General features: G+C 37.5%; 1 protein-coding gene across 2 annotated transcripts in view; it reads left to right on the forward strand.

The window, feature by feature from the left end:
- The window catches only part of LOC126237258 (glutathione S-transferase-like), an 89,316-nt gene that overhangs the window by 47,892 nt on the left and 18,483 nt on the right, over positions 1–22,941 (forward strand). For both annotated transcript variants that reach the window (XM_049947180.1, XM_049947181.1), the window contains exons 2-4: positions 8,517–8,652; positions 15,114–15,281; positions 20,260–20,402. In XM_049947180.1, coding sequence (XP_049803137.1) covers positions 8,517–8,652; positions 15,114–15,281; positions 20,260–20,402 — 447 coding nt within the window. The remainder of the gene's footprint in view (positions 1–8,516; positions 8,653–15,113; positions 15,282–20,259; positions 20,403–22,941) is intronic.

The raw sequence follows: 22,941 nt of genomic DNA on the forward strand, positions 1-22,941 counted from the left end.
GCGGCTGCAGTGTATTGCTCACGGTTTGTCGAACTTCGTGCTCGACTTGCCGGTCACACCTTTATTTACACCAATGGCTCCAAAACTGACGATGGTGTCGGCTGCGCCTTTGTCGTCGGGGCTGCCACCTTTAAATACCGGCTCCTCGACCAATGTTCCAGCTTTACGGCCGAGCTTTTTGCTCTCCATCAGGCCATTCAGTATGCCCGCCGCCACCGCCATTCATCGTATGTACTCTGCCCTGACTCACTCAGTGCTCTTCAGAGCCTTGGAGCTCCCTATCCGGTCCATCCCTTGATTCAACGGATACAGCAGTCCCTCCATTCTTTCGCTGATAATGGTGGTTCTGTCAGCTTTCTGTGGGTTCCCGGACATGTAGGAGTGCCTGGGAATGAGGCTGCGGATGCTGCAGCCAAGGCTGCAGTCCTCCTGCCTCGGCCAGCCTCCAATTGTGTCCCGTCATCTGACGTTCGTGGGGATGTATGTAAGAGGCTTGTGTCGTTGTGGTGGGATGCTTGGTCATCCCTCCAAGGAAACAAGCTCCGGGCAGTAAAAGCGCTCCCAACTGCTTGGACAACATCCTCCCGACCATCTCGGCGCGAGGAGGTCCTTCTGACCAGGTTGCGGATTGGGCATTGCCGGTTTAGCCACCGCTACCTGCTCTCCGGTGACCCAGCCCCGCAGTGCCCTTGTGGTCAGGCATTAACAGTGCGCCATGTTTTATTGTCGTGTCCCCGTTTTAGTCAATTTCGTGTTGTCCTGTCCCTGACATCTACTTTACCGGATGTTTTAGCTGATGACGCTCGAGCAGCTGTTCGTATTCTGCGTTTTATAACTTTAACTGGCTTGTCCGAAGACATTTAACCTTTTTACTTATTTTATCTGCATCTTTGTCAGGTCCTTCTGGTGTCCCCCCCATCCCACTGAGTTTTACCAGATTCCATGTGCTCTCACAACAGTGACTGGGCGCTAATGACCTCAGCAGTTGAGCGCCCTTAAACCCAAACAAAAAAAAAAAGGTCTAAATCCAATAAATAGTCCTGACTTACCTGAGGATGTCAACACTTGAATTGGTCTGTGACTATGTGGCGGTTGTAGCAAAAATGTTTGCCAAAGTACAAAGGGCAACTAAAACAAGTAGAAAGATTTAGATGTTTAGTATAGTAGATACTAAGGCAGTGATATCATATCTAAAGGAGGAACATGAGACATTTAGCTTTGGCAGGAGCATATAGAAAGATCATGAAAAGTGGTTTAGGAAATCCTTCAGCTATAAAGAAATGTTAAGCTTTTACTTCCTTTACCCATGTCAAGATCAATCTGTTTAAGACTCAAACATCAATTGATTAGATCTATAGAAGGAAAAGCACTAGATGTGAGCAAGCATTGCAGTGAAGACTATGACAGAATTACAGACTGGAAATGTCTACATAACACACTTCATGTGAATGAAAAATATAATATATTCTGTCACATAAACATAGACTGTGAAAAGAATTGTTCTTAAAATGGATTTGTACAAGTAGATTAGATGATCCTAAATCCCACAAATATAATCACAATATCATAGAGAATAAGCATTAAGGGACTTCACTGATTCTAGTGTTACATCATATTACAAACTTAAGGAAAATCATCATAGAATCAAAATGCATGTGATTTCAAACAGAGAAGGAAAATCATGCAGTAACATCCTGTTGGCAATCATGCCATTAAAGTGGGGAAGAACAGGGAACAAAATCAGCTGTGTCCTTTCAAAGGAACCACCTTGCTTTCATCTTGAGAAACTTAAGGAAATCACAAAAAACCTAAATCTCGTTGGCTGGGTGGAGATTTGAATTGCCATCCTCCTGAATACAAGTCAGTGTTTAACCACTGAATATATTTTTGAGAAAAATGAGTTTCTTCAGCAACAATAAAACCTGTTTGGAACATGGTAAAAAAATGAGGCACAAAAAATATTCAGTGCAATAAGTAAATTCCTTTAAACAGATTGAAGGTGACCCAAAACCTGTAGAAATTTTCGGTAATATTTTCATGAAAGCAGCAGATAATTTCAGTCTGAATAATTTCTTAGTGGATAAATTACAATTACCATAAAAATATTCCAAAACATGTTAAAGAAATTCTAGGTCAATACACAGCTCCGTGTAGTTATCCATGTCATCTCTAAGAATGTGACTGAGCCAGTACCTGACAAATAAGGACATTGAGTCACTGCATGATGACATTTTATCCTTCCTTTTACTAATCATCTCATATTTAAGTAAAATGTCACAATTTGTTTTCCATTCTTTAATGTATTCACAACAACTCACGCCATAACACACTTCTAACTTACATCATTTCAGCATAAAATGTGACATACTACTTACAAAGATCAACTGGTATACAGATACAAAAGATCACAGTTATAGATTACAAAATACATTGATTTTATACTTCCAGAGAGTTTCATATATATAATTACTTATTGTTAATTGTTTTCAGAATAATTTTTACAAATAGGAATATTGAGAATAGTTTTAAAATATGATTACAATTTCAAATTAAGTTGGAAGTAAATCTTGTGTCGATTCCATATATCATTTCTATTTCTGAAAAATGTAAGAGTGAGTTACATTATTAGGTTTACAATTTTGATTCCATTGGATCATGTCGTGAATTTAATGTGAGTACCATGTTCCGTGATATTTTAGAGACATAGTAGCACTGAGCAGTTCCCTTACAACTTAAAAGTGACCAATTTCTTTGTTATAATTCTATAAGGGGAACAAGCTACCACTCACCTATAGATGATGTGTACAAATGTACAAGGGGCAGTCATAAAGCTTTAACTATCACCTCTGAAAAATGTTGCTACATAAATAAATTTCTGCTGACTTGCAGGTGTATGATTTTCATCCTGGTACATATTCATATTAAAGCATTGCTCTACCATAGCATGTCACCAGAGGAGCGAAAACAAAATGGTACATACCACTTATTAAGTACAGATCATGTGGACATTTTTGTTCTGCATTTTGATGGGGAACAGTGCTGCAACAATCCATGCCGAGTTGAAAAAGGTGTATGGCAACAATGCACTATCATACGACACAGTCACTAGGTAGTACAGGCAGGACAAAGAAGGAAGTGAGTGAAAAAGGCATAGACCCAACTATCACTGGGCAAGGTGAACGAAGTGTTACCATTGTGTGCAGCTAATAGACAGGAGCCGTGGCAAGGGGGGAGGGGGGGAGGAGGGGGTTATGGGAGTCCTCCCTGTGGTGTCACCGCCAGACACCACACTTGCTAGGTGGTAGCTTAAATCGGCCGCGGTCCATTAGTACATGTCGGACCCGCGTGTTGCCACTGTCAGGATCGCAGACCGAGCGCCACCACAAGACAGGACTCGAGAGACTGACTAGCACTCGCCCCAGTTGTACGACGACGTTGCTAGCAACTACACTGACGAAGCCTTTCTCTCATTTGCCGAGAGACAGTTAGAATAGCCTTCAGCTAAGTTAATGGCTACGACCTAGCAAGGCGCCATTTGTACCATTGCATGTATCTCAAGATAGTCTCACTTGTATCATCAAGAATGCTGTATACCAAAGGACGATATAAAAGTTAAGTGTTCTAGTAGCTACGTTGTTTTCTTTATCATATTCATTACGAATCCTGTTCCAGACTTCGCGCCAGTCGGCGTGTGTGTACGTGTGCCCTTTCGGCTACTTCACTGTGGACTGGCTGCCTTAACAGTCCACTACACTCCCCCCCTCCCCCCCAATGGAGTATCATATTACACTGGATAAAATGACTTCAGAAATCAGCGAATATATTACTTCAACAGATTCAATCATTTGTAAAAAAAAAAAAAAAAAATGTATAGCAATATAGGTTGCAGTGTATTTCAAACACATTTTAATGAAAGGATAAGAGTGGCAAATAGCTTACTATCTAAACCAATAAATATCATTTAACTTAAAATGGGCGTCTTATTATTTATTAATATACACTGGATGTATTTTAATGTATGAGTACCACTTACAATAATCAAGAAAGCTAAAGATGCCAGATATGCCTACCAACACTTAAATTGCTGACCCCAGACAAAAACTTCAAAATAACTGGACATCTGGGTCAAATCGTGTTATTTCCTGGGCACACACGTTCTGTAGATACGTTTTAACCCTGAACTCCAAAACAGTTATCAAAAACTACTTTAAGCAAATCCAAATTTTACCAATTTGTCAGTGGAGGACCCCAACTCTCCTTTTGTTAAACAATATTCCATTCCCCCAACCCAATCTCCTTCCCCCCCCACCATTAGCCCCCCCCCCCTTGACCGACTTCTAGAACTGCCCCTGCTAATAGATGATTCTTATAATGGGCAAACTGTTACAGGAACATGCTATCAGAATCAGCTGATGAGGTATGAGATGCTCTCAAGACAAAGTGCTGCAGGATGCTGTCCAAGGGGGTATTTTTGCTCCATGGCAACACCCCAGTTCATTCTGCACAGGACCCAGTCATACATGCTGCTTGTTTGGGTTGTAATATTCTGCCTCATTCCCCCATATTCTCCTGACACTGAACCCAGCGATTTTTTCAGCTTTCCTCAGATGAAGAAACTGTTCCATGAGAGGCATTTCCTGAATGACAAAGAGGTGATTTGCAAAGTGGAACGTTTCCTGAACAGCCATATTGCTGACTTATACAAGCAAGGTCTCCAGAAAGTCATCTATTGTTGGTGTTGCATTGAAAGATGAATATGTAAAGAAGGGCTAATGCTGTCACCTACAATTATTTCCCTTAAGACCATACTGTTGTCACCACTTACAACACAACACAGCACAAATTTGACAGTGTGGGCCTGGAAATGACTGTGTCTATTACTTGAAGAAGTACATCTGTATAATTGTCTGTTGGTGAATAGTAGCTTGTTCTCTCTTTGAAAATGTAACAAAAAATAGTCACTTTTGACTCAAAGAACACACTGACAGATATTAATTGTTGGTGTCTACAATCTACAATTAAAAGATAGCATATGTCAGTCAGAGCTTGTCCAGAAACATGTAGATATGTCTAGTATTTGAAGTAGTACATTTGTAAAATCATCTAAGGTGAGTGGTAGCCAGTTCTCTTACAATTACTTCCATCCTGGTTTTCCATTGACATTAAATTTTTGTTTGTGATTAGATCTAGATAAAAAGTAAAAATAGAGACAAACATAATTACATCTAAAAACACTAAAATCTTTCAAATATATAAAAACAATATGCAAGTCTTTGACATTGGTATTGTATAGTTCATTAAATAAACATTATCCAGATGATCCCCAAAACAAAGAATTGTTTTCCTTTACAAAACATCTGCACTTTGTCATGAAAAAAAAGAGATGATAGTAATTAGCAATACAACATTGAAGTTTGTGCGAATTTAATGGGGTGTTTACCTTTTAACCATTTGTAACATACTTGTAATAACTGCTACAGTTTGCCAGAACCAACAACAAACAGCTTCTTCGTGGGACTGCTAAAGAGCACTCAGTGTACTTAATTTGTTTAAAAGTTATTGCAACTACAAAATGGTTGCAAATCGTCACAATTGATTCTTCTATAACTTCACACATGTGCTTCACGTAAATGGTACTGAACATAGCCTTGAAATTCTGACAGTGTGAAGAGCACAAAACGTTGTCTATCAAATACAGATATCTTGTTTACATTACTGCTAATTTTTGTTTTAACCTGTCTTAAATTTTTTCCAAAACTTGAACTACCTTAACATTTTGTAGCCCTCCACTGAAAGCCTCTTAAACTTTAATGTTTTTGCATTTTGAATTCAGAATTGTGCACAGTTTATTTTAGTTCTTTGGGAAAGATTTGTGAAAAATTTCATTCAGATAGGAGCTCATCAGATGGGGACCAGTGGTCCATTTGATGTGGAATGACTCAATAAGAATAAATGCTCATATAATTTCACATGAAATTGTTTCTAGTGGACACAACCAATGAAAGATTCTCCTAAATTTTCAGTACAGTTTTCTTAAGATCAACAGAACTTATCACATTATTTTCCCATAATGTGCTGAGCAGTTTATTTTATTACCAAAACTGTTGGACTGGAAATGCTCTGTGTACAACATACCCTCTTGTTTCTCTCCCTGTTTGGTATGTAACTTTCCTTGCAGTATTTACACAATTGGTTTTTATTAGTGTTAGCGTTTATAACAACAATGATTCATCCCAGTTAATAATACAAAAAGCTTCAAAATAATTGTTACCAATGGTTTGCTTAAATGGTTGTGTAATTGTAAGTATTGTTGAAGATTCATCTGTTAACAATAGCCACATAATACAGGAAAATACCTTTTACTATTTTTTTCCAGACTAGGATCACACAGATGGTGTCATTACGAATGTTAACATTTTAGGAAGTCATCATCAGATGATCTGAATATGAGTAGATGCACCAAATAGCTGCTTATAATAAGTAATCTTTATTCACAACAGTGTGGAAACATATAAAAAATGTATTTTCCTGTATGATGTGGCTATTGTTAACAGATGAATTTTCTACAAATCTTAAGATTTTAAACCAATTAAAAATTACCTGAAGCAGACCATTAGTAACAATTATTTTGAAACTTTTTGTATTATTAACAGGTCTGAAAGAAGAAAATTTGATCTGAATGTAACTCTTGAAAAGGATGTGTACAGTAACTTGACAAAAGTGCAAGTTTTGGTGTGAAAATAATCTGATAATGACTTTCTGATTTTTTTACAATATGGTCACCATGTTCCTCTTAGGGAGTGTGTCTAGTTTACATAAGTGAAATATATTTTCACTTAGCTACAGGTATGAAAAGATTGTTATTGTACAGTGTCCTCCGGAAAAATGTATACACACTTTAAGGAATGAGAAATATTGCTTATGTGTTTATTTTACATTTAATAATTGATCACACATGTTGTACAAACTTCAGTTTAGCACATGGCTACTTTAAAAGTTCAAAATGTTCTCCCTTGATTGCGGTACACATAACAGAATGTCGAGCGGTCACCACAACTACGTCAGTCAATGTTACACTGGAGATCGGTGCACATGTAACTGTAATCTCCTGGCGATGTTCCTCCAGCATGCATGGCTTACATTGATAGACATTATCTTTCACAGTTCCCCACAAGTAAAAGTCCGTAGGTGTTAGGTATGGCGACCATGAAGGTAACTCTTTGTCCAATTCAATGCCCCAGAAAACTGTCATCCAGGAAAGCTCATACAGCTAGGTGGTAGTGCAATGGTGCCGCATCCTGTTGGTCGAAGACCTCTTGATCAGCTCCATAAAGCACACATGCGCACGTATACCTGGCAAAATTGATGTGCATAACATATCCAGGTACATTTCTCCTCTGACAATAGCATCAAAGAAAAATGTTTGTACTAAGCCCCTAGATGATAGTCCACACCACACATGAGCCCCTGATAGATTGACCGCTTTATCCACATAAACGTGCGGATATTCCGGTGCCCAGTACACAATGTTACGCCAATTCATGGTTCCATTAAGTTTAAATTGTGCCTCGTCACTCTACACTACCTTCATCACAAATTGTTTGTCATCAGTTACCATTTGCTGATCATTCACAAAACTGCATTCGGCGATGAGGATTGTCATCATTAATCTCGCGCAGTAATCGTGGAATGTAAACTTTCCACTTGGCAGCTTTCAGAATTCTTCGTACAGTTGTACTGTTAACCCCCACTTCATGTGCACATTACGTAGCAGAATTCTGTGGAGAATTAACAAACTTTTACAACACGAAAGCTAACGAAGCAGGACTTGTAGCTGTATGCTGTCCTCCTGATCTTCCTTTGTGAATATCACAAATTGTTCCATGCAATTCAAACTTGTCAATGATGTGTTTAATTGCTAGGCAGGTTGGTGGTTCTGCTTCAAACTCCCACCACCACTGACATTGCACTTCAATGGCGTTATCAAACTTGAAAAACCACTTTACAATACATTTTCTTTGCTCGAAAGTCAAGTGTGCTCCAGCCACTTTGTTTGTTCAAAACTGAGATGAAAGAACTGCTGTTGAGGCAAAGACCATACAACAACACACTCGTAACCCAGATTGAACGACAATATCGATATCTCAATAGAGCCTGACAAAGAGTGTATACATTTTTTTGGCTGACTCTGTAGAATGTATACTATCCATTAATGTAAGTAATGTGTCAGTCTGAATAATTTTAAAAAAGATATTCTAAACATTGGAAACATTTATTCTGGAAGGCACTGAAGCTAATAAATATCAGTAGTTTTTTACATATTTTGTTAGTGCTTGTGGTACTTTGAATTTAGTTTTTCATTAAAACAGTGAGGAAGGTAGTAGACAGAGATATATGAATTAGAACCATTGATGTGGCCACACTAGAAGTAAATAATAATAAATAATATATTTTTATTTATATTAAATGTGCTCATATATTTCAATTTTTTAATTTTTAATATAAATTACTTCCAGATGGCACCAAAATGTAAATTAACTTACTTCGCTCTTATGGGGCTTGGTGAACCAATACGTTTTCTTTTGTCCTATGGGAAGATGGACTTTGAGGATATTCGTTATGAATTTGAGCAGTGGCCACCAGTGAAAACATGTAAGTATGGTGTCTGGATTAATGTACACTTCATTTAAAACATTTCTTTTCTGTATCAGTATAGTTGTAGAAATTGAATACAAGCAATTTAATCAAATATATCTAAATAAATTTCGTATGCTGAAAGGTGATTTTGTATCACAGTAGTATATTTAGGAAAAGAGAACTAACTCATGAACCAGGGAACTTATCAAGCAGATTACCATCTAACAAAAATATTGAATTCATAATGTTATGTTGTGTATGATCTGACAAAGTAGATTTATATTTTAGGGGAACCTTGCTAGTTCTTGTAATTTACTTGTGCAGCTAATCTGAGTTTATAACACTTTCATAGACACATGAGTAAAATCATACTGTATTTAACAGTAGAGTAGTTAATTTAATCTAATAATATTATTTTCTTTGTTTTTATCTCTCCTTCTCTGTTTGTTTCTACTGAAGCTAACATGGTATGTCACACTGGAGGTGTCCAGTAATACAATTCACAATAATCTTTAATATTGATGCAAATTAACACATTTTAAGTGAAAGATTGTAGTAGAAAATGATAGACAGCTCAGGAATCATCAGTATTTGCATTTGACTTGTAGTACCACATTCTAATCCTGGGTGTGCTTACAAACTGTTTTCATTTCTGTGCATAGTTATTGTGAAATGGTATGTACTTTAATTCCTCTTGTTGTCTCTCATGTGAGGTATTGAGTTATCTAAACCATTTAGCAGGTACCTGTAATCTGTATGTGCTTATCTTGACTTACTAAGTTGATGATGCCTTATATTTAACTTGAGATTTTTTCCCTCGGGATGGTATTTCAATTCATGCAATTCACTGCAAATTTAATAGATACTAACACCATTTATGAATGAAGGGTGCCAAAATTATCAAGACATTTTTTAGGTTATATACACTGAGATTAGGCTACTGACTATAAACGAGACAACAGATGAATAAATAGACTACAAAACCACTCTGGAAAAAATACAGTAGTGATGGAGCTTACTTTGGAGAAATTCAAGTCGTTTACCAAATATCTGGATTTGTCTTGTGGCATTTCAGCTACTTGTGTTTCTATGAGACAAGTTATACTTTTATTTCAGTTATGTATGGCTCTATCAAACACATTTGACTGTCATATCTCTAACTGGATATCACCAATGCATTTCTTATTGGAGACATAGACAAAGAAACAGTCATGGAGCAGCCATATTTGTTGACCAATGTGATTGGATTCTGGGTATACACACTGTAAATCTAAAAAGTCAATTATGTACACAATTAAGCATGTAACAATGGTTAATTTAAGTTAAATGCAACTTTAAAATCAATATTATTGCAATTATAAAACTCAGACCCATGTCTATATAGCCAATCAAAGACAACAGCCAGTCTTCATATTCATGTACATAGGTAACATAATAATTAATATAGAAATCAAGAATGAGATATAAACATGCTTTTGTGTAAAGGTCCTAGGAACCAGAAGGTACTGCCAAGCTACAGAGGCCAATTAACCTGAAAATAAAATACAAATAATGGCAAATTTGTTATGTCTGAGAAAATGTACACCAATTCAGCATACAAGAAAGAAAACTGACAAGGACACTACTGTAATTGGAAGTAATTTGCGTACATAAACAGTCACTTGAGAACACAAAACTCATGATTAATTCAGAGAATTTGTTTAATATCAATTCTACATTTCTGTCAGTTTTTGAACCAAAACAAGTTACACAATTGCCTTATCAAGCTACAACAACAGTAATCATAATGCTCTTTCGCAAATGGCTGACTCCTGATGTGTATTGGAGGAACCATAGAGAAGAAGATTATCTACTTCTCCAGTTTTACAGATGCGGATTGGGGAAATTCTGGCACAAGGTAGAAAATCATGCTGTTTGTGGAATTCTGGTACTAGTGCAAAATCATATACAGGCTACAACTCCATATCCTGATGGGTGATATGATAGTTCTCAGTATGCACAAATCTATTGCTCTTTCACTGACTGAAGTCAAGTACAGCTGTCTCATTGAAGCAGCGAAGGAAGTAATTTAACTGCCAGTTTTCATGAAAGTACCAAATCTGAAGAAACTATCATACTTCATCTTATAATAACAATGAATATTCTGGAAAACTTGTCATGCAACTCATATTTTCACATGAAAATCAAGCACATTCAAATAAGGTTTCACTTTAAAAGTATTACTTTTCTGTAGTGTTCTGACATTGGAATATTTGTCAACAGAAGATACAATAGTAAACATACCAGTGAAGCCTCTTCCTCCAGCCAGACATGACAAGTGTATTAAATGACTTTGTATTCAAGTGAAAGGTCTTGGATTAAAGTTTGATTTCTTTTAGTATAATAAGCTACATAACTTAAGATGCAAAATAAAATGTAAATTGTTACAGCCATGTGTTATCATTGGTCACCACAAATGTTGCTGTAGAGTGTTGGCGCAGTCTTTATTTTTCAGTATTGTACAGTAAAATTGAAATAAATTGTTAAATGACTACATGCTGTGTCCATAAATCATCCCCTTTCAAATATTATTGAATAACTGAGATGCTGAGCCATTGATAGGCACATACAGAACTCTGAGAACTTTGCTAGCTTTTGGTCAAATCCTTCTTCAGAGATATAGAGTATACATCTACACCTGCAACTGTACTTTACAAGCCTCCTTGTATTGTGTGGTGGAGAGTGCCTCTGGTACCATTATCTTCCTCTCAGTTCCGGTTGCAAATAGTGTATGGGAAGAACAACTATCTATAAACTCTCTTATAAGCCTGTAGAGCTATATTGTGCATTGTGCCCGCACTGCAACTCAGGTGGGAGGGGGGGGGGGGGGGGAGGAGGATGTAGGAAAAGACACAATTGGATGGTAAGACAGATATAACAGATGCTGTGCTCAAGACAGAGGACACAAGGAATAACACAGAAGGGTGAAAAATGAGGTTACAAATTTGGTAAAAACATCCTTGATGTGGTATGTGTGTGTGTGTGTGTGTGTAGTCAGATGTTGGTGTAGCACAGTTGGTTCAGACTCTGCAACATCTGCTATGGATGAAAAGTCCCTCTCAAGAGTGGCAGTCTCTGCTGCAGTTTGGGCACTTGAAATGTGAAGGACTTCCACCAGAGGCCACCCTCTCCTTCCATCTTGCCCTCTTCCTGATGTCTTCTTGTATGCATTCGTTCTCTGCAAGCTCAACCACATTGCGCACAGCATGTTGCCACTTGACACGGTCACCAGCTGTATTTTTTCAGTATTCGCTCAGGATCCATGAGCCTGACATGTCCCAGCCACCTTAGACATTGGTGGTTTAGGAGTGCATGAATGCTGGTTGTGCTTGCGAGCCATTATACTTTGGTGTTGGGTACTCTATCCTTCCAAGAGATCTGAAGGATCCTTCGGAGATAATGGAGATGGAAGCTGTTCAGTCGAGATTCGTGTTTAGCAAGAGTTTTCTATGTCTCACAGCTATACAAAAGGGTGCTGATAACCCAAGCATTATCTGCTTGCAATTTAGTTTTTAATGTGAGTAGTCCATTCTTCCATACTCTGTTTTTCAATCTACCCATGACAGCCAATGCTTTTGCAATTCTTTTGGTAATCTCAGTGTCCCCAGACAAGTTGCTACATATTGTAGATCCCAAGTAGGTAAAATCGTCAACTACCTGCAGAGGATTGCTGTCAGTGCTGATGGATGGAAGGTTGGTGGTGCTGTGTGCCGTGATCTTTAGTCTTTTGGAGGCTGATGGTAAGACCAAGCTTCCCACACACATGTGATAACTTATACTGCAGCTCATCCTCTGAGTTTGCTACCAGAGCTGCATCGTCTGCTTATAACAACTTCTGAATAACAATTGTATTGACTTTGGTCTTGGCCTTGAGACAGGCAATATTGAAGAGATTTCCATCAGACCTTGTTTGTAAATACACTCCCTCCTCACAGTCTCCAAAATCAAATCTCAGCAGAAGGGAAAAGAAAATGCCAAACAGAGTAGGAACTAGCACACACCCCTGCTTTACACTGCTATTTACAGGGAATGATTCTGTTGTTTTGCCATTGAAACAGACTGTTGCTTGCATTTTCTCATGGAAAGAGACAGTTAGTTATTATAGTAGTTTAGGTGGGCAACTAATCTTCTGCAGCAACTTGAAGAGCCCGGTTCTGCTCACTAAACCAAATACTTTGACGAGGTCAACAAAATCAATATACAGTGGTCTCTGCTGCTCAAAGCACTTCTCTTGCAGTTGTAGAGAAAAAATCGTACCCATGGTTGATCGGCCAGGTCTGAAGCCACAATGGGATTCTTGGTAAATTCTAGATGCTAGGAATTGCAATTGCATTTGGATGACTCGTACATAAGCCTTCCCAGCTACACTCAACAGTGAAATGCCTTGGTAATTGTTGCAATCACTTCTATCTTCTTTCTGTTTATACAAAGTAACAATCTTTGAATTTTGCATACTTAGTGGGCACAGCCTTCTTCCCAGATGGTTGTGAGAAGTGAATATAGGTGCTGTAGAAGGGCAGGGTTGTTATACTTAATAATCTCTGCAGGGATCCCATCTTCACTTGGGGCCTTTCCATTAGCTAGGCAGTCTATCGCTCTGCCAAGTTCTTCGATAGTGAACATTGCATTGAGCTCTTCCATAACTGGCATTTGTTTGATGGCATCAAGTCCATCCTTCCTTACTTCATTTTCAGCTGTACACAGCTCAAGGTAGTGTTCAACCCAGCACTCCATGTGCTTGCCTTCATCAGTAATAACTTCTCCTGTCTTCGTCTTCAGAGGAGCTGCTTTTTGGACAGTTGGACCAACCGCTTTCTTAATACCATCGTACGTTGCCTTAATGTCCCCATAATTGGCAGCTTTCTGTATATCTGCACATAAATTTCGCCTAGATGTTTGTTGTGCCCTGTTCTTTGCTTCACTCCAGTCATCCAAAGTTCTTCAGTTTGGGTTTCTTATATAAGAAAGCAGGGCTTCCCATTTTGCCTCAATGACTGTTTCCATCTCCTCCAAATTTTGCTCATGCTAGTACTTGTATCTATTCTTTTTCATTCCATAGGCCAATACTGGTGAGTTGTAGAGCATCAGAAAGTTGTGCCCAATTTTTATCAATATTCATTTCTGTTTGTGCATTTCTTGATAAAGCACTTTCAAAACTACTGGCAAATTCTTGTTTTCATTGAAAGCTATGAACATGATATGTGTTGATCTGCAGTTGACCTCTCTGTTTAGCATGGTGATATTTCTTAGGCGTGAGCCTCAGTCTGCTTGCCACCAGAGCATGGTCAGTGTTGCAGTCAGCACTATGATAGCTTTGCTTCAGTAGGACATTTTTTTTAGATTTGAATGCCAAGCTATGACAAGATCAAATTGGTGCCAGTAATGAGAGAGGGGATGTCACCAGGTCACCTTGTGTTGATCTTTAAGTTGGAAATATGTGTTTTTTATACACAGACCATGAAAGCAGCATACTTCCAGCACTCTCTGGCCATTATCATTTATTTTTCCCACTCCGTGATGACCCGGACAAGTCAGCCACATGTCATTATCTGACCCAACTCGAGGATTAAAGTCGCCTAGAATATATAGTGACTCTGAGCCAGGCACTTCAGTTATTCTGTCACTGAGTAAATCATAAAACAGATCCTTCTCTTCTATGCTGGATGATAAGGTGAGAGCATACACATTAATGATGTTGATAGTTCCACTTGAAGAGCATACTTGTAAAGTAAGAATCTGCTCTGTTCTACCAGATGGTAGCACAATACTGTTCAGGAGGGCGTTTTTAACTGCAGTTCCTACACTTTGAAGTCTGGGCTCATCTTGTGACTTCTCCCGCCAGAAGAATGTGTAATTAGCTTCTCTAATAGAGGCCATGTCTGGTAGCCGCGTCTCCAGTAGTCACACATTGCCCTAATTTGAGCAGTGGAGCTCTCTATCAATACCTGCAGTCTTACAAATGAAATCAACCTCTTTGGAATCATTGATGTATCTTGGGCACATGGTCCTGACATTCCAGGTGGCAATATCGAATGGCGGTTTCTTTATTATTTCCTTTTTGTTTCTTGTAGGTGTACTTTATCTACCTCCACACACTGTATGAAGCAGGATGATGACTTAAGAATTATTTTATGACTAATTTTAGAAAAAAATGTTGGCAGAAAATCAGTTTTTCATTTTTGCAAGAACTTGTGTTGTCTCACTTTGAGGTGTTACATGTGTTCAAGGATTCAAGTTATAGCAGCAATATGAATAGCTATTCTGCATCAGAATTCATAATTCATGTTTCCTTTTTATCTTTGTATTTGATTACTGGAGAAATACAGCTCTATATATATAAGGATTTCAAAGTGAACTCACCAGTACAATCAATTTCATTTATGTGATTTCTCTTTTGTTTATGTGCAAAAGATGAATTATTGTTTCCAATTTTGAAGCTACACCATATGGAAAACTTCCCCTTCTTGAAATTGATGGAAAGAAGATGCATCAATCCACTGCTATATGCCGCTATTTAGGCAAGAAGCTGGGGCTGGCAGGTGAAAATGATTGGGAATCTGCTGAGATTGATATGGCTGTTGATACGATAACAGACTTCAGATTGAGTAAGTTTTGTGTTTATTAATATTTGAAATACGGTTTATGAAATAATTAATTTCATTCTAGATGTATAATGTACTAGCACAGTGTTTGACAAACAGAATCCACATGTTATGGATTGAAACCTACTATTTGGCTGCTCATTATTGTAGATCTAGTATGAGAAAAGGTGGAGTTGCAGTTTCTTTATAGAAATAATGAAGTATATAAATCTCTAGATTTAAGTGAATACTGTGCTAAACAGTGCTTGGATGTGTGTGGCAGAGAGAGAACTGAATGTAATGCAACAGTTGTTGTTGTGTCAATTTACAGTGTTCCTGCTGGAACTTCATTGTTTTTCTCTTTTCCTTTGCTGTATAGGAAAACTAATTCATTCATTGTAATGAGCTACTTTCATTGAACTACTTAACAGACAATAGAAACAGAATAGACCTTGTACACCTGATGTGCTATTACAACTTAGTGTCAGTGGTAAAACTCTCAAACTAGAGCACCAGCCAATTCCGGTACTTTAGTAGACAACATGTTTATACACAAGGATGGATATAATAATTTAACAGTGAAAAATATTATAGATGTCCTCTTTGACCATGATGGATAATTTCTCATCATAAAAAGTAAAAGAAAAGTAAATTTCATTTGAAAAATGTGGAGGATTATCATCAAACGAACCATGGAACACTTTAATCATCAACTACAGCTTGTGGTCTGGTTTCCTGTGTATGCTACTGTTGATGTTAATTCCATATTTAATATATTTGTTAATGAGATTATAAGTGTATTTGAAGAAATATTTCCTAAAAATTTAGTGGAAACCTTTTTAAATCAGGTTATAGGCCTTGGATTACTATGGGTGTCAAAATTTCTTGTAGAACAAGAAAGGACCTTTACGCAGAATGCCAAGAAATCAAATAATCCAAACAAGATTATGTATTATAAACTGTACAGTACAATTCTTAACAAGACTATACATAAATAAAAGATCATGTTTTTGAAGGCAGGAATTGATAATTCAAACAATAAAGTAAAAACTATCTGGAATTTCATATAGAAGGAAACAGAAAAGTGCAGGTTTTAGAGACATGCGGATAATCTCATTGTGTCCAAATGCAGGTGCTGATGTTTCCAAAAAAAAATATTTTTAATAGTAACAGAACCAATAGGGTTATGAGGCTCCATAAATCAAGCCAGTAATTTTCTGCAAGCCAGTGTATATAGCACAGTACAACAGAATGAGGTAAGAAATTCAAAGAATCATTAAGTCTGTGAAAAGTAAAAACTCTACAGGAGTTTGCAACATATTTAATAATTATTAAAATACTGGTATAGCCATGTAAGTAAAATCCTTTTCCACATTTTTGATGCATCAGTTACGCAAAGAATAGTTCCTGAAAGGCTTAAAATAAGTTGTATAACCACTGTATAAAAAGAGAGAGAGGGGAGATCATGCTAATTATCAGTCAATCTCTCTGCCCTCTAGTTTTTCTGAGGGTTTGGAGGAACTAATGTGTGCCAGAAGTATTAAGCATGTTAGTGACCACAATATCATCAGAAAAAGTCAATTTGGATTTCAGAGAGGGTGATAAATAGAAGATGCAACATTTGCATTTTCTGTCAATGTTTTGGAGTCCATCAATAAAATAATGAAAATGTCTGGAATACTTTGCAACCCAACAAAAAGGTTTGACTGTGTCAGACACCTAATACTGTTACACAAAGGTAGGTGTAAGTGGTGCAGCAGAGATTCATACTTTTCTAATAGAAATCAGAAAGCAGGTATCTCACCATCAGAGTGGGGTATCATTACGTGTGGAGTTTCTCAAGGCTCAGTTTTGGGCTCTCTACTTTTTATTATTTTTATTAAGCTGAGGCCTGAAGCTGAGGGCTACACTGGAAGCAGTGTAGCTACTTGGAGGGTCTCATGAGCCAGGCAGGTCTCAACAGATGAAGCTGATGAAGTATGTCCTGTGATGCCCCATCTTCTCCCATGTCATTTTCCACAGTACTTTTCCCCAACGCCTTATGACCCAGTGGCGAAGCAAATGGAAGAGGAACACTTCACAGCTGAGATTCCAAACTGTCATGTCAAATGAATTGGGTGTAAAGATGCTGCTCATGGCAGTTCACTGCAGTTCTGGTTTGTGAAATAACCTGTCTGATACCCATGTGCGTGATGTATGGTTTACAAAATCATAGTGAGTGGGTTACTTCCTTGTAATCTGAGATCCACCTTAAACTACCATTCTCCTGTCATTCTCTTTAAAGTTCAATGGTGATAGGATAAGGATGACTGTGACAACGGTAGATATCTTAATATAAAATGTAATAGTACCATTTACATAATACCATAGGATGATACCACAACAAATCTGTATGACTGACTTGTTCTGTATCCTATGATATGTTCACAATGTGGACCACAGAAACAAAAAATGATGGATAAATAAATAAATAAATAATAGAATGGAATACCAAATAACATGGCTAGTTGTCCACTTAGATCTTCACACTATCAGGCCAGAGCATATTTTTCACCTTGAACATCTTTGTTAAATAGGGTGCTGATGGTCTTTACATGTCCAACAGACACAATAATGAAACAATATTGTTGTATTGTGATTCACTAGCTTTACATTATAAGAGGCAGTCAAATAAAACTGATACAAACGTGGGGGGGGGGGGGGGGGGAAAGGATGTAAACTGTTTACTACCTCTGGAATAATCATTGTAACTATTAAAACATTTATCCCACTGTGAGATGGTCAATGCCTTCATGGAAAAATGTTTGCAGTTGCCTGTAGAACCATGATTGTACCAGGCATGCACCTCTTTGTCTGATGCAAATTGATGGCCATGAATGCCTCTCATTAGGGTTCCAAAAATATGGAAATCACATGGGGAAAGATCAGGATTGTATGGAGGCTTTGTAAGAGTTTCCCAGCAGAACTTGTGCAGTGTAGTCAAATTAACAGGCACGGCAGCTCCAGGAAAGCATAATGACTTTTTTTCTTTTTAACTGCTAGGGCCCACTGGTCACCAGATTTTCTGGAACACAGAACCCAAATTACTGCACAGCACTGTGTGGGAACTTTGTGAAAATTGTTGCATTGTAGTGCATCATCAAATCCAAACTCCCAGGAAAGTTGACAATAGCATCATCATTCTACCTGCATACATTTTATTTATTTAGCCTGAGAATTTATGACAGTACATGTACTCTGGACCATTTTTTAATCATGGCATGTATTTCTTGAAATTTTTTACACCCATCACTTTAGAAAAAGGTAATATTGCAAAATATTTTATTACTCTATACATTTCACAAAAACAGTTGACTGACAAACTATTGCTGCAGTTTTGTTTTTCTGGATACTCCCTTACTGTGTAGATGCAGTGCTTGATCAAGTAATTCTTCTCCGTTGATTTGAAATTCTGTCTGTTCATTATTATTGCATGTTGGTATGCATTATACAGTTTGATCCCAGGATGGAATTAACCATTCTGTAATAGGATTGTATTGTCTGTTGTATGTGTACATCATTAGTGTCTCGTATGGTAGATTTAATGATTGTCACCCCAAGTCATATATTACACACCTGTGACACTCTTTCACCTATTTTCTGATAATACAAAATGAGCTGCCCTTCTTCAGACTTTCTTGATGTTGTTCTTCAATCCGATCTGGTAGATCCCATACCATACAGCAATACTCTAGCAGAGGACAGACAAGTATAATGTAGGCAGTCCCTTTAGTAGACCTGTTCGTCTTCTAAGTGTTCTGCCAATCAAACATAGTTTTTGATTTGTCTTCCCCACAATGTTATCTCTGATTATTCCAGTTTAAGTTGCTTGTAATTATAATTCCTAGATATTTAGCTGCATTTGCAGTCTTTAGATTTATGTGATTTATTATGTAACCAAAATTTACCAGAGTCCTTTTAGTACTTATATTGATGACCTTAGGATAATTAGGGCCACTTTCTGATTCATAGATATGTCTTGTCTAAATAATTTTGCAATCAGTTTTAAACTTATGATGATTTTACTAGATGGTAAACGACAGAATCATCTGCAAACAATCTAATATGGCTGCTCAGATTGTCTCCTAAATCATTTATATTGATCAGAAATACCAAGAGATTATAACACTTCCTTGTGGAGTGCCAGATATCATTTCTGCTTTACTTGATGACTTGTTATCAGTTACTACAAACTGTGAACTTCCTGACAGGAAATCGTGGATCTAGTCACATAACTGAGGTGATACTCCTTAGGTTCGCAATTTGATTAGAAGCCATTTAAGAGAAAAGATATCAGAAGCCTTTTGGAAATCGAGAAACATGGAATCAATTTGAGATCCCCTGTCAACAACACCCTTTACTTCGTGTGAGTAAAGAGCTAGTCGTATTTAACACGAACAATATTATCTAAATCCATTCTGTCTATTTGTCAATAGGCTATTTCCTTTGAAGTAAATCTTTATGTCTGAATACAGTATATGTTCCTAATTTATGCACACACTATATTTACATGATGTGTGTGACTAGATTTAGATGGAAATCAGGGGGGAAATTTACAGTTATTAGTAGGCGACCAGTGATAGAAAGGGGAGTTAGGTCCAGCTCACTGTGTTAGAACTCTGCAAGTGTTTATTTAAAGATTTTTATTTTTGTTCCTCACAGCTCAACTTATAAAAATAAACATAGTCAATCCTTTAAGTTGTATTTGTTTCTGTGTACTACATTAGTATTAGGTTGTTAGCACTTCCTGGACTATAGTAGTACTGAACTTTTATCGAGTTTATAATACATCATGTATCTGAATAAAATTACTTAAAAATATAACTTCTGGAACTAATTACACACAATTAAAAAAATCATAATTTCACTGACAGTAATAAATATTGAGTTACCTGCTTACAAATCTGTGTTTTCACATTTATGTTCTAAATAACAGAAACTTATTTTTCCTATTTTGATGCAGAGTTAAGTGACTATTACTGGGAACCTGATGAAGCTATTAAGCAGAAGAAGAAAGAAACTGTGTTTAATGAAACACTACCCTTTTACCTTGAAAGGCTTAATGAACAGGTGAAGGAAAATGGAGGATATCTTGCAGCAGGCAAGGTAAGTAACATTACGTGCTCTACAGAGAGTATAACAATTCTATCCAAGTGACAACCCCAAGGTTGTGGTAAAGCTAATTGTTGTTGTTGTTGTTGTTGTTGTTGTTGTGGTCTTCAGTCCTGAGACTGGTTTGATGCAGCTCTCCACTCTACTCTATCCTGTGCAAGCTTCTTCATCTCCCAGTACCTACTGCAGCCTACATCCTTCTGAATCTGCTTAGTGTATTCATCTCTTGGTCTCCCTCTGCGATTTTTACCCTCCATGCTGCCCTCCAATACTAAATTGGTGATCCCTCGATGTCTCAGAACATGTCCCACCAACCAATCCCTTCTGCTAGTGAAGTTGTGCCACAAGCTTCTCTTCTCCCCAATTCTATTCAATACCTCCTCATTAGTTACGTGATCTACCCATCTAATCTTCAGCATTCTTCTGTAGCACCACATTTCGAAAGCTTCTATTCTCTTCTTGTCCAAACTATTTATTGTCCACGTTTCACTTCCATACATTGCTACACTCCATACAAATACTTTCAGAAACGACTTCCTGACATTTAAATCTATACTCAATGATAACAAATTTTTCTTCTTCAGAAACACTTTCCTTCCCATTGCCAGTCTACATTTTATATCCTCTCTACTTCGACCATCATGAGTTATTTTGCTCCCCAAATAGCAAAACTCCTTTACTACTTTAATTGTCTCATTTCCTAATCTAATTCCCTCAGCAACACCCGACTTAATTCGATTACATTCCATTATCCTCGTTTTGCTTTTATTGATGTTCATCTTATACCCTCCTATCAAGACACTGTCCATTCCGTACAACTGCTCTTCCAAGTCCTTTGCTGTCTCTGACAGAATTACAATGTCATCGGTGAACCTCAAAGTTTTTATTTCTTCTCCATGGATTTTAATACCTACTCCGAACTTTTCTTTTGTTTCCTTTATTGCTTGCTCAATATACAGATTGAATAACATCGGGGAGAGGCTACAACCCTGTCTCACTCCCTTCCCAACCACTGCTTCCCTTTCATACCCCTTGACTCTTATAACTGCCATAAATTGTAAATGGCCTTTCGCTCCCTGTATTTTACCCCTGCCACCTTCAGAATTTGAAAGAGAGTATTCCAGTCAACATTGTCAAAAGCTTTCTCCAAGTCTACAAATGCTAGAAACATAGGTTTGCCTTTCCTTAATCTTTCTTCTAAGATAAGTTGTAGGGTCAGTATTGCCTCACGTGTTCCAACATTTCTACGGAATCCAAACTGATCTTCCCCGAGGTTGGCTTCTATCAGTTTTTCCATTCGTCTGTAAAGAATTCGCGTTAGTATTTTGTAGCTGTGACTTATTAAACTGATTGTTCAGTAATTTTCACATCTGTCAACACCTGCTTTCTTGGGGATTGGAATTATTATATTCTTCTTGAAGTCTGAGGGTATTTCGCCTGTCTCATACATCTTGCTCACCAGATGGTAGAGTTTTGTCAGGACTGGCTCTCCCAAGGCTGGCAGTAGTTCTAATGGAATGTTGTCTACTCCGGGGGCCTTGTTTCGACTCAGGTCTTTCAGTGCTCTGTCAAACTCTTCACGCAGTATCATATCTCCCATTTCATCTTCATCTACATCTTCTTCCATTTCCATAATATTGTCCTCAAGTACATCGCCCTTGCATAGACCCTCTATATACTCCTTCCACCTTTCTGCTTTCCCTTCTTTGCTTAGAACTGGGTTTCCATCAAAGCTCTTGATATTCATGCAAGTGGTTCTCCTTTCTCCAAAGCTCTCTAATTTTCCTGTAAGCAGTGTCTATCTTACCCCTAGTGAGATAAGCCTCTACATCCTTACATTTGTCCTCTAGCCATCGCTGCTTAGCCATTTTGCACTTCCTGTCGATCTGATTTTTGAGAAGTTTGTATTCCTTCTTGCCTGCTTCATTTACTGCATTTTTATATTTTCTCCTTTCATCAATTAAATTCAATATTTCTTCTGTTACCCAAGGGTTTCTACTAGCCCTCGTCTTTTTACCTATTTGATCCTCTGCTGCCTTCACTATTTCATCCCTCAAAGCTACCCATTCTTCTTCTACTGTATTTCTTTCCTCCAGTCCTGTCAATTGTTCCCTTATGCTCTCCCTGAAACTCTCTACAATTTCTGGTTCTATCAGTTTATCCAGGTCCCATCTCCTTAAATTCCCACCTTTTTGCAGTTTCTTCAGTTTTAATCTACAGTTCATAACCAATAGACTGTGAAATACTAAAAACAAATCTGCTCTCTTAGAAATCCTAGCCCTGCTGTACCATGGAGGAGTACATGCAGAATTAAGAAAGTGTAGAATAATTCTATAAATAGTCAGTTTTAAATCAGCCCTTAACATTTCCTGAATAGTGGAGTTTGGGATATGCACTCTCAAGGAAAGGTATTATCTCGGGTTTAGGTCACAGTATGGTACACTATTTTAGCAGCTCAGATGTAATAAATACAGAATATATTATTCAATTCACAGGGAAATTTCATCTTGTATGTGAAGTTACTCAAGTATCA

Source organism: Schistocerca nitens, chromosome 2, assembly GCF_023898315.1.
Source record: "Schistocerca nitens isolate TAMUIC-IGC-003100 chromosome 2, iqSchNite1.1, whole genome shotgun sequence".
Lineage (NCBI taxonomy): Eukaryota > Metazoa > Arthropoda > Insecta > Orthoptera > Acrididae > Schistocerca > Schistocerca nitens.